Here is a 13,007-nt window from a genome sequence, read left to right on the forward strand (position 1 = left end):
AAACGCTGCTGTTTAATGCTTATATTAATGAAGTAATATGGGCATGAAATTGACTTCGATGTTTAAATTAGTGCAGATAATTTCTTGGTAAACCGACATATGGCCTACCTAGTAGATTAAGTTTAGTTTTTCTTAAAACCAATATGTTAAAAGAATACTTTTTTGCAGAACTTCCTGTTGTTAGTCTGTTAGTACTTTTTGATTATTTTTTCTCCCCCTGCTTATCAGACAGTAAAGATAAGTTATGTAGCCATAAAACAGCCCACCTTAGGTTCATATTTAGCATGAGGACATAAATTACATCTGTTGGATTCATATACCATCCTTAAACTTTCAACCTGGGAGTAACTACTTTGAAAAGGAAATGGTTTTATAAAAATGTGACTTTTTTTTTTTATTTATAAAGGAGTCATAACAATTAGGCCAAAATAATTTTGATTTAAACTGAATACTATAGAATATTCACAAGTGATAAATCCTTGTTAAGATCCCATAATCTGTTTAATTTTTTTATTTATCTCATTTGCTAACAATGAATGGCATCAGAAATGTTATTCAGCTTATTTTATATGGTTACCTGATACTACTTTTTTCTCTTTCTGCAGCTTGCTCGGTCTGACAGCTACCGTGTAGCTGTTACACCAAGTATTCCTGATGATGGAAGAACTCCTGATGGAAAGCCTAAGTCATGGCGAAAGCGGCCAGCTGCAGGAAAGGGTAAGAAAGGAAAGCCAGACTTGGATGAACTCAAACAGGAAGTTTCAATGGTATGCATATTTATTTACCTTTTAGCAAATTCTTTTTGTAATAATGGCATTTTTGTTTTATTTCCCACACTTAATGGCTTTTCTCCATGTTTTTGTTGTAATATGAAGCACTGGATTATTATTTATGTTTAGTATAGATGTTATTAGTTTGGGTAAAATACTTTAATATAATTGTGCACTCTAGTGATATTTTTTAAAATAGATCAAACCAAATAATGGACTGCTGACTATGGTTTTTGTTGGTTTTTTTTAATGTTATGGTGGTTGAATTTCACTTCTGGAATATTTAATTTTTGGTATGACCGTAGTTGGTAAGGTCAGTACAGATTTCAGCATGTTGCATAATTGAACCTATGTGATGCCATAAAATACTGATAAAATAAATAATTAAATTGAAGAAAACTTTTTTTTTTTTTTCATGTGAAATGGGAACAGTTTATTGAAATGCTTGAAGATTACATATTATCAGGCTGCCTATTTACAATCAGTTACTGAACCTCTATACAGTAGGCTACATTTCTGTTTCTTCTATGGAATCCTGTCATAAGGCCAGTGAATAATAGGACTGAACAAAATAAATTGAACCAAAATTTAAAATTTTCATATTTATCATAATTAAAAAGGCTATACATTAAAAATGGATTTTGAAATCATCAACTGCCTGTTGGTGATTTTGGAAATTGTCAACAGGTAGTCATAAGTAGGTAATTAAACTAAGAAGTGTAACATTCATAGAAAGTGGAGGCAAATTATATAGTCAGCACCAAAAAATCAGCATTTACAGTCATCAGTTGATAGTTATCAGCAGGTAAAAAAGAAACCCAAGATCCAAGAGAACATTCGCAGATGGATTTTAATAAATAGTTGTGCTCAGGCATGAAACATCCAGCAAACTGTTGCATGAAATAAGAGTCACCATGGCAGGTTAAATAAGTAGATATGAGCATCAAAATAACATGAAGTAGTTGATTTTAAAATCCAGAAGACTATTTTGTAGTCATAGTTTGAATTTGTGTTGTAGAGGTACCAGGAAGCAGGAATTTCCTTTGTTATAAACTTCAGTAGAGAATTGTTGTAGGGCTTGAAAGTATGTTGTGAAAACTTAATCATTACCTTCAGAATAACCTATCACCAAATTCTATAAACTATTTCTTAAATCAGTATAATTGTTGCAGTAATACAATAGGTAAAATATATGAGACCATGTTTCTTCTTCACCACAAGAGCATAAATTACCATTGATAAGGCCTAATTGGAATAATTTAGAATTTACGGATCCCTATCCTGTTAAGAGATAATGGTGGTTACATTTGGAGAGAGAGAAGCAGTAGTTTACATTTTTCTTTGTTGCAAACGTGACTTAAGAGATAAATGAGCATGTAACCTGCCCTGTAACACTAGTATCCCAACAAGTTTGCTGTTTGCCAGATTTTTAGTTGTTCGCTCCAGGTGCGGTGTTTTTCTCTTTTAATATCAACTGTTACATTGCAGATAATACCTAAAATTTCAGTTGGAATTGCATGCTTTATTCTGTACAAAAAGCCTTTATATATCACATGGAGGTTGAGAGGATACTGTTCTTCAAGCCTGAAGCATGGCAAGAATCAGGAATTGCTGAAGGAGAGCAGTGTAGCTTTTAGTTTTACTAAAGTAGCCCTCTGGAACCAGGCTCTGGATACAAAGAAAAACAATTGGAATGAATACCGCATTATACTAAAGCACTGTTTTCTTGTTCAGGCCCCACTTGGTACAGCTAATTCTCATAATAGCAGCTGTAAATTTCTTGATCTTTATAAAAAGATTGTTAATATGTGGAGTAAAATTTAGTCAATCATCCAGGAGGATGCCCAAGTAGTTAGCAACTAATGAAATTTGTTTACCTTCAGTTTTGATATTTGGTGGTCTTCTCTATTTGAGTTTACTTCGGAATATCATCATTTTCATTTTGACTGGGGATATACATAGTTTGTTATAACTTGCCCAATTTTCCAGATTATGAAGTGTATTATTGTTGGCTCTGTTCAAAATCTAGGCGAGACTTGTCAGGAAAGAGAAGAACCAGGTCATCAGCATAAGTGATGGTAGGGGTGTGGTCAAGGTGTTTGTGACATTGCCATAAAGTGGCAGTTGAGTTATTCCGGCATTATAACAAGTTGTTACTTGTAGCAACATGTTCTGTGCTGCTAGACATAGTAATGCATGAATATCCTTTCATCTGCAGTCACTCTGAATTCTCAATCTGAAAAATCCAATGATTCATTCACTCGTGCTTGTGATCTGATTAGAAGTGATCAATGGTTGATGTTTAACTGTCCATGAAGAGACTAGCAAAATTAGTGTTTGTTATGAAACATGTCAATTTTAACAGGTTTCAACCAAGTTTGTGCCTTGCATCGTTACTGATTATCACAGCAAATGGCGAGTTCTTGCATCATTATTGTTACCTGGAAATAAAGGCAGTCCTCTCAATGGAAGATTCCATCTTCTTCAAGGCCCAAAAAAAAAAAAAAAAAAGGCAAAACAGTCAAGATTATGCTTATCATATTTTTTTACTCATTGGGCATTGTTCATAATGAATTTTCATTGCATGGTCAAATAGTGAATCAGGAATACTCCAAAACAGTTCTATGGTGATTGTGCAATACTGTTCAGAGAAAACACCCCCCAAAAAAAAGACTTGCAGGAAATTGGCACTTGCATTATTAATTATTATTATTATTATTATTAATAATTAATGATGCAAGTGTCAATTTCCATCATGACAAAATCTCTGTACACTTGTCTATTTCCATTCAAGAAATTGTCATGAAGCAACCATACTCACTGGATTTAGCTCCCTAGCTCTCCCCAAGATATTCAGAATGCAATACAGGAACTATTAGCAATTCCAAAAGAAGCCTTATCATAATGCTTCCAGAAGTTGCAGAAGCAGTGAAATTGATGTGTACAGTTTCAAGGAGATTATTTCAAAGGAGTGAGATCTGAATAGTTGGCAAGCTTCATTTTCCAAATATTAGTCCAAACCTTTTTGATTACACCTTGTATATGGATTATTAACTAACTGACTTGTGTGAGAGAGTATATTATAATAAGAGTTTAAAATAATTTCGATTAATTTTTATACTTAAGAAATATAAGCAAATGATTAATACCTCTACTGCTAGCTTAAGAAATCCCAGGATACTGATCTACAATATAGAAGTTCTGTTCTGTTGGTATCAGAAAGTGGTAGTATATGATCATTCTTACATTTCACTTGTTAAGTGAAATTTAAAGATCTTCAGTTAAGTGAAAAATATTGCCCTCTTCCATGTGCTTAACTTTGGATAGGTGTGGAAATTTAGTTCTGCTAAGTTCATTTCATCGGCTTGCTATACCACAGAAATGCATTAGAAGAATCATATTTCATTAGCTGCTTCAATTCACAAGGTATTAACTTTGATCAAAAGTCATGCCTGTAGAATCTTAATTTGCCACAACATTAAAAGTTAGTTTGACGTATGTGCTATTAGAATTAAATCAAAATCCAGCCTTATTTAGAAGATTGCATGAAAAATGATATAGCAAGATTATTTGCATGATATAATTGGATAACTGCTTGATGTAATTCTCCAAAGAAGTTCCTCTTTGTACCTACAATGTTATTAATTTATATTGGTTATGTTTCTATTTTAAAATAGTTTTATTCTCTGATATACTGATTTTTATGCTATATGGAGTGAAATCAAAGAATATTTAGAAAGCACTTATGAGAGTATGCATAGCTTGCTGTGACATTCTACTCTCCTTTGCAGCCAGGGCTTTTGAATGGTCGTCTAATTTAAAAAAAAAAAAAATAGATGCAAAAAGACTAATGCAGGACACAGAATTTGTCCACTTGGTACTTCATGTTATCAACAACCAGTGAATGAAAAAAACCCAAATAACATAGTATTTTAGTAAACAGTAAATGCTTCCATAGGGGTTGTGTGGCTGTGATCTATGCTATGAAAATTTTGATTAAAAAGTACTTATAGCTTCATAAAGTACTTATACTTTCAACATAGGCATATGGTAGTTTAAGGGTTATTGAAATGTTGTGCCCTTTGGGTTTTTTCTTCCTCATTGAGGCCTTGGGTCCTCTCCCCTCCACTCATTAAATGAGGCGGAGACCCAAATTCTTGATGAGATGAGGCCCAGCAGATAAATCCTTTATATAATTTTGTTTTATGTTATTTGTTTTTTTTAAATATTTTATATATATTTTTTAAAGTTATACATCATTTGAAAGTATTAACTGCAGAGGAGCTGCAAATGTCTCAGCAAGTCTAATGTACTTGTGGGAGTGAGTGTCTTTTTAGATATTCTTTCTGATTTTAATGAAGTGTAGTGTAAAAATTCACACATTATTTAATACCTGCATGTTCACATATACCCTCTATATTCATGTTTCTTATTGTAATAGTTTTTAAACTTTCGGTCCAATGATAGGATAAGATTTAGCATAAAATCTATAAACATGGTCAGTAGCCAATTTTAGAGTTGATTTGAGCTATGAAAGTGTATACTTTATTAAAAGTGTAAACTAAAATTATTTAAAATTGCCATAGTATAGCATATTCCTGTGTTAATGATTGTTGTTATAGTTAGTTTTTAAAATTTAATTTATATTATAGGGAAGGCTAGTTCTGAAAAAGATTGAAAAAATAAATGTCTACTAACTTCAACACAGTTGTTTTTATACCCTTTTTATGTTTTATTTAGGATGAGCATAAAATTCCAGTTGGAGAATTGTATATAAGACTAGGAACCAATCCAGAAACAGTGAGTGAAACTTTCTCATTTATTAACTGTGCAATTTTAAAATTGCATTCGGTGTATAAAAGATATCCGTAAGTTTGTGAGACAAAATTTGTGGAGCTTGTTGTTTGAAATCAGATAGCAATAACTCTGAGGTGTTATCCACTGGCTACAGTAAATCTTTGTCATCCATATCCATGTTTAATTTTATTTTTTTGCACCAGAGCAACTAAGACTATGAAGAATTAGTGTCTTGTTTCTGCAAATTTTCTGTTCTGTGGTAGTTCAGTTCAGCTGAATGGCAAACCAAAGTTTCTGTAGGGGAGCACAGAAGAGATTTTGCATCCATCAGCCAAGACGATTTAACTTGGTCAGGGTGTGAATAAATTTCAGAAGCCTGAAAAACAAGATGCATAATATTTCAGAGACTGCTGGGAGCCATTGCGGTACAAGTAAACACATGGGTTGTGTTAGGGTAGCTAAGAATAGAAACAGGTGCAGGTATACTTGCGTGTACACCAATGCTAGGAGTTTAGTAAATAAATTTGATGAATTTGAGGTATTGCTCAAAACATCAAAGGCAGATATTGTTGGGATATCAGAGACGTGGTGTCACACAGAAATAAGGAATGCAGAACTGGAATTTGGGGAGTACAATGTCTACAGAAAGGATAGACAGGATAGGAAGGGAGGAGGGGTTATGCTATTAATTAAGAAACACATAAAAACCAAGGAAGTGAAGCCAGTCGACATCGCTGGACAGTGCAGTGTCGAGTCAGTTTGGTATGACATAAGCATTGGGAGATCAAAATTGAGAGTAGGAGTGTGCTATAGGCCTAATGACTCTGATGAGTATAATAAGAAACTGTACAGGGAAATAGAGTGGGCCAGTAAATCAGAGAGTCTTATAATGGGAGATTTTAATTTCCCAGATATTGACTGGAATTTGGGGGCTGGTCACTCACACACTAGCAGGGCTTTTGTGGATTTATTGGATGATTGTTTTCTACATCAGCATGTTCGGGAGCCAACTAGAGGGAGTAATACTCTTGATTTGATTATCAGCAGTGATTCTTCATGCATTAAGAATCTGCAGATAAATGAACCACTAGGTGGCAGTGATCACAGTGTGCTGAAGTGGGATTTGCTCAAAGAGGTAACTACCATTAGGGGTAAAGGGAAGGGTTATTGCTTCCGTAAAGGCGACTATGATGGACTGAGACAGTATTTAAATTCTATACAGTGGGACCAACTGATGATGTTACCAACAGCAAATTCAAAATGGGAAACATTCAAAGAACTTATCTAGGAAGCTACTAGGCTTTACATACCAACTAAGAAATATTGTTCAAGGTTTAGGCCAAAATGGATGTCAAATGAACTAATGAGGCATATGGCAGAGAAGAAAAATGCATGGGATACTTACAAATTAACAAATGACACAGAAGCCTATGATAGATACAAGTTGATATGCAACCAAGTTACAAAGGAGGTTAGGCAGGCGAAGGCAGATTACGAGAAATCCTTGGCAAGGGATGCAAAGAAAAACAGCAAAGAGTTCTTTGCTTATGTAAACTCTAGAAGGAAGGGGATGAATCAGATTGGTCCACTTGATATTGATGGGTCAACTGTTGATGATCCTGCTCAGGTAGCTAACAAACTAAATGAATATTTTGCATCGACATTCACACATGAGGAGTTATTCAGCGAGGGGAATGCCAGAGGTGGTATTCAACTCTAGCAGTAAGCTACAGAATCTTGAAATAACTGGGAGTAAAGTGGAGGAGAAACTGTTGAAGATAAACACAAGAAAGGCACCCGGGGTGGATGGGATCTATCCAGTTATATTAAAGGAGGCAGCAAAGGAAGTAAGCAAACTCTTAGCCATAATTATGAGAGCTTCCTTGGATTCAGGGGAGGTACCCATAGACTGGAGATGTGCAAATGTGACCCCAATTCACAAAGGAGGATCAAAGGCTGACACAAGTAATTATAGACCTGTGAGCTTAACTTCTGTTCCAGGAAAATTAATGGAGGCACTGGTTAAAGAAGCACTGCAGGATCATTTAGACAAGACTTCAGTTATAGCTCGGACACAGCATGGTTTTGTTAAGGGGAAGTCTTGCCTGACCAATTTTATTGGATACTATGATGCAGTCACAAAAGAACTGGATGCAGGGAATAACTTTGATATTATATACTTGGATCTTAGAAAGGCTTTTGATACTGCTGCACATGGAAGACTGCTACACAAATTGGAGCAGTGTGACATTGGAGCCAAATTGCTGCTATGGATAAAGGGGTGGTTGAGGGGGAGAAGACAGAGAGTGGTAATCAATGGACACTGCTCATCGTGGACTAATGTTATTAGTGGAGTCCCTCATTGTTCAGTATTGGGTCCATTATTGTTTTCTGTATTTATAAATGATATTGATGATGATATATCAAGCTTAATGTCCAAGTTTGCAGACAATACAAAGGTTGGCAGGGTTGTCAAGGACACTACTGACACTATGCTGCTGCAACAGGATCTGGAAAGGTTGAGCAGATGGGCTGAGAGGTGGCAAATGAAGTTTAACATTGACAAATGTAAAGTACTACACATGGGAAACAGCAACCCCAGAGCAACGTATCAACTCTGTGGTACTACACTGACAGTGGTAGAGAACGAAAGGGACTTGGGGGTGGTTGTGCAGGCAGATATGTAGTTCTCTGAGCAGTGCAGACTGGCTGCAAGAGTAGCTCATGGAGTATTGTCAATGATATACAGGAATTTTTCCAGCAGGGATAAGGAGGTGATTATTCCCTTGTATAAGGCAATGGTCAGGCCACACCTAGAGTACTGTATACAGGTCTGGAGGCCTCATTTCAAGAAGGATGTAGAGCTGCTGGAACGAGTACAGAGAAGGGCAACAAGATTAGTGAATGGAACAAAGGGGTGCTCTTACGAAGAAAGGCTTAAGTTTTGCAAATTACAGTGTCTGGAGACTAGGCACCAGCGAGGTGATCTGATAGAGGTGTATAAAGCCTTGAATGGTTTGAGCATGCTCAATGCTGATGGGATTCTTCCTCTAGCTCAGAATAATCACCTGAGAGGGCATAAATTCAAATTGAGGAAAGACAGATGTAGGATAGACGTGCAGAAATTTGCCTTTAGCCAGCGGGTGGTTGGTTGGTGGAACAGACTTCCATCCCTTGTTGTGGAAGTTGATAGCCTAAATAAGTTTAAGGCTCAGCTGGACGGACAGGTATTTTGAACGAACAGAGGGGTGAAGTGGAAGTGGTTTTTTTTTTTTTTTTTTGGCTGATGCTGCATAAGCTTGCTTTCTTGCATCAAATGCCTCTACTAATGCTAATGCTAATGTAAATTTCTTCCCTCATGATGGGATTTGAATTCCAGACCTTTCACATGGAATGTTTAAGTACAACAATTGTAATCATATGCTTCGCACAAGGAATCCATGATATGCGAACTTTCAGTTGTTTCTTTACGTGGAAAGAATGAAATCAGAATGAACGGTTTTGCATTTGCCACGAATTCTATGATCTTATTTAATCAAATTAAGAGAATTAGAATTAATATTACCCAGTAATATCTTTTGCTACATATTCATTGTAATTTAAAGTGCTTCAATTTAGTAAGGAAGCAGGTTCTACAGGTGTCCCTGATTTTAAAAGTTGGTTAAAATTCATGGGAGCCAGAAGAGGGGGATATGGTCAAGTTTCATTGTTGATGTTTTGAAACACACTGTGACAGAGGTTGCAGCACCACTGTATTTGTGTAAAAATGGCGTTGATGCAAGAGAAAGTGCAAGCAGTGATGTGGTTTGCAGAGAGCAAATCTGTTGTTGTGGTGGTTCAAAGTCAATTTAGTCATGTATTCAACAAAGATGCACCTGATCCAAAGTTTATACAGAGATGTTACAGAACATTTTTTGAACACTCATAACATTCAGAAGTGACATGGAGGAGATAATCAGATTGTCTCAGAAGAGTAAATTAAAGCGGTATATGCTGCCCTTTGTGTGTAGCCTGTGGAAATCAGACATGCATGAAGAGAACTGAACGTGCCCCATGCAACTCTGCATAGTGTTGTACACAAGCAGCGTACATTTGTATGCCTATAAATTGCAAATGGTTTAAGAAATCAAGCTGAGTGACAAAAGACAGCAACAAAAACTTTGCTTTTGATATTCTTGATTGTATCAACCAAAACCACGATTTCTTGAAGGCATGTTATTTTTTCCGATGAGGCAACGTTTCACATTTCAGGAAAAGTTTACCGACAGTGTTCGAATATTGGGGTTGTGAACACTTGAGACAGCATTCGAGACAGCCTAAAAGTGTGTGTGGTCTTATGAAGGACATGATTATTGAACAGTTCTTTTTCTTTGAGAATACTGCTACGGAAATAAATAACATATCTAGACATGCTGGAACAATATGCATTTTGCTCAGATTGCACATTTTATAGCCCAACTTAATCTTTCAGCAAGTTGGAGCACTGCCTCATTGGAACTTGCAGGTGTGCACTGCTCTGAACAACACATTCCTAGACTATTGGATTGGGTGTGGTAGATCGATGCCATGGTCCCCTCATTCACCTGATTTAGCATTAGTAGAGGCATTTGATGCAAGAAAGCAAGCTTATGCAGCATCAGCAAAAAAAAAAAAAAAAAACCACTTCCACATCACCCCTCTGTTCGTTCGAAATACCTGTCCAGCTGAGCCTTAAACTTATTTAAGCTATCAACTTCCACGACAAGGGATGGAAGTCTGTTCCACCAACCAACCACCAGCTGGCTAAAGGCAAATTTCCGCACGTCTATCCTACATCTGTCTTTGCTCAATTTGAATTTATGCCCTCTCAGGTTATTATTCTGAGTGAGAGGAAGAATCCCATCAGCATTGAGCATGCTCAAACCATTCAAGGCTTTATACACCTCTATAAGATCACCTCGCTGGTGCCTAGTCTCCAGACACTGTAATTTGCAAAACTTAAGCCTTTCTTCATAAGAGCACCCCTTTGTTCCATTTACTAATCTTGTTGCCCTTCTCTGTACTCATTCCAGCAGCTCTACATCCTTCTTGAAATGAGGCCTCCAGACCTGTATACAGTACTCATGGTGTAGCCTGACCATTGCCTTATACAAGGGAATAATCACCTCCTTATCCCTGCTAGAAAAATTCCTATATATCATTGACAATACACCATGAGCTACTCTTGCAGCCCGTCTGCACTGCTCAGAGAACTTCATATCTGCCTGCACAACCATCCCCAGGTCCCTTTCATTCTCTACCACTGTCAGTGTAGTACCACAGAGTTGATACGTTGCTCTGGAGTTGCTGTTTCCCATGTGTAGTACTTTACATTTGTCAATGTTAAACTTCATTTGCCACCTCTCAGCCTATCAGCTCAACCTTTCCAGATCCCATTGCAGCAGCATAGTGTCAGTAGTGTCCTTGACAACCCCGCCTACCTTCATATCGTCTGCAAACTTCGACATTAAGCTTGATATACCATCATCAATATCATTTATAAATACAGAAAACAATAATGGACCCAACACTGAGCCCTGAGGGACTCCACTAATAACATTAGTCCACGACGAGCAGTGTCCATTGATTACCACTCTGTCTTCTCCCCCTCAGCCACCCCTTTATCCACAGCAGCAATTTGCCTCCAATGTCACACTGCTCCAATTTGTGCAGCAGTCTTCCATGTGCAACAGTATCAAAAGCCTTTCTAAGATCCAAGTATATAATATCAAAGTTATTCCCTGCATCCAGTTCCTTTGTGACTGCATCATAGTATCCAATAAAATTGGTCAGGCAAGACTTCCCCTTAACAAAATCATGCTGTGTCCGAGCTATAACTGACGTCTTGTCTAAATGATCCTGCAGTGCTTCTTTAACTAGTGCCTCCATTAATTTTCCTGGAACAGAAGTTAAACTCACAGGTCTATAATTACTTGTGTCAGCCTTTGATCCTCCTTTGTGAATTGGGGTCACATTTGCACATCTCCAGTCTGTGGGTACCTCCCGTGAGTCCAAGGAGGCTCTCATAATTATGGCTAAGGGTTTGCTTACTTCCTCTGCTGCCTCCTTTAATATAACTGGATAGATCCCATCCACCCCGGGTGCCTTTCTTGTGTTTATCTTCAACAATTTCTCCTCCACTTTACTCTCAGTTATTACAAGATTCTCTAGCTTACTGCTAGAGTTGATTACACCTCTGGCATTCCGCTCACTAAATAACTCCTCTTAGATTAACTCCCTTAGATTTCTTCATCTAGAGCTTTTGCACCAGTAAAATCAACCAACCAAAATCTTCATCTGGGGGGCTTTGTGAAAGACATGGTATATTCTGCCAAGGTGGCTAACATTGCCACCTTATGTACACACATTTTGCAAGCAATTGCCACCAACAGCGCAGATATTTGGAGCGAACCTGGTCTGAAAGAGTGTCATTTGGACATTCTTTGTTGCACCAAAGGAGCTCATGTAGAAGTATGCTTTTTTTTTTTTTTTTATTGTAAACTGAGTTTTATTGGAAAAAAAAAAAAAAAAAAAGTTATTAATATTTCCTAGTGCACTGGGTTTTCTTTTGCAAAATATTTAAAATCAGGGACATTCAGAAGGGACACCCTGTATTCTAAACTATCTCAATACCTGTGCCTATGCAGGTATTGAGATAGTTTTTGAGAAATATGCTACCCTGTGTTATGTTTTTCTGTTTATACTGTTTTTTGGGAGGGGGCCACTCTTTTTCCCTTCTGGTGACAGATTTTCTCTAGCTTTCTCAAACTGGTTTCATTGCATTAATTATAATACCAATGGTAGCAACCTTAAATTGAATGGATATCCATTCCTGTGATCATGACATATGGTCAAAAAGCACTGTCTGCTTCAGGAAGGAAAATCATTTTTCAAAATTTAAGTTAAACTTTTAAAATTAATTTAAATTAATTTTTGAATTGTTTTCAATTGATTTTTTTTTACTGTAATCATTTTGCGTTAATCTTTTATTTGTTTTAATTTCTTTAGAGTACATGCATATTATATTGAGGTAAATTTCTCTTATTCTTCTACAAATATTGATATCAACATAGAACGTATTGAGCATCATAGCTCTGTTATATATTATCTAAGTTGTTTATGTACACTCCCTCGCTCTCCACAGGATTAAGGTCAATTGCAATTTTTACGCCAGTTCAAAGAGTCATTTGCTACAGTAGAGTATAATCTAATTTTTGTGCTATTTTATCTGAGCTGATGTCTTTTTTGGAATGTGTCTTTTAAATTAAATTAAAGTTTGTTTATATTAAATCTCATTTAGCAGTATTATGGCAACAAAACTAAAAACAGGCAGAATTATATGCCTGGAAATTAAACTGAGAATTGTACAACATGCTGATAGAATGGAACAAAACACATTGCAAAGGAATACAACATCCATTT

General features: G+C 36.4%; 1 protein-coding gene across 1 annotated transcript in view; it reads left to right on the forward strand.

Moving 5' to 3' along the window:
• Positions 1-13,007, forward strand: part of LOC150080152 (sodium/potassium-transporting ATPase subunit alpha-like) — a 379,958-nt gene that overhangs the window by 85,717 nt on the left and 281,234 nt on the right. The window contains exons 2-3 of the mRNA XM_090380992.1: positions 606-767; positions 5,511-5,570. Of these exons, the coding sequence (XP_090237118.1) occupies positions 606-767; positions 5,511-5,570 (222 nt within the window). The remainder of the gene's footprint in view (positions 1-605; positions 768-5,510; positions 5,571-13,007) is intronic.

Source organism: Mastigoproctus giganteus, chromosome 9 (assembly GCF_048544385.1).
Source record: "Mastigoproctus giganteus isolate SK-2022 chromosome 9, ASM4854438v1, whole genome shotgun sequence".
Lineage (NCBI taxonomy): Eukaryota > Metazoa > Arthropoda > Arachnida > Uropygi > Thelyphonidae > Mastigoproctus > Mastigoproctus giganteus.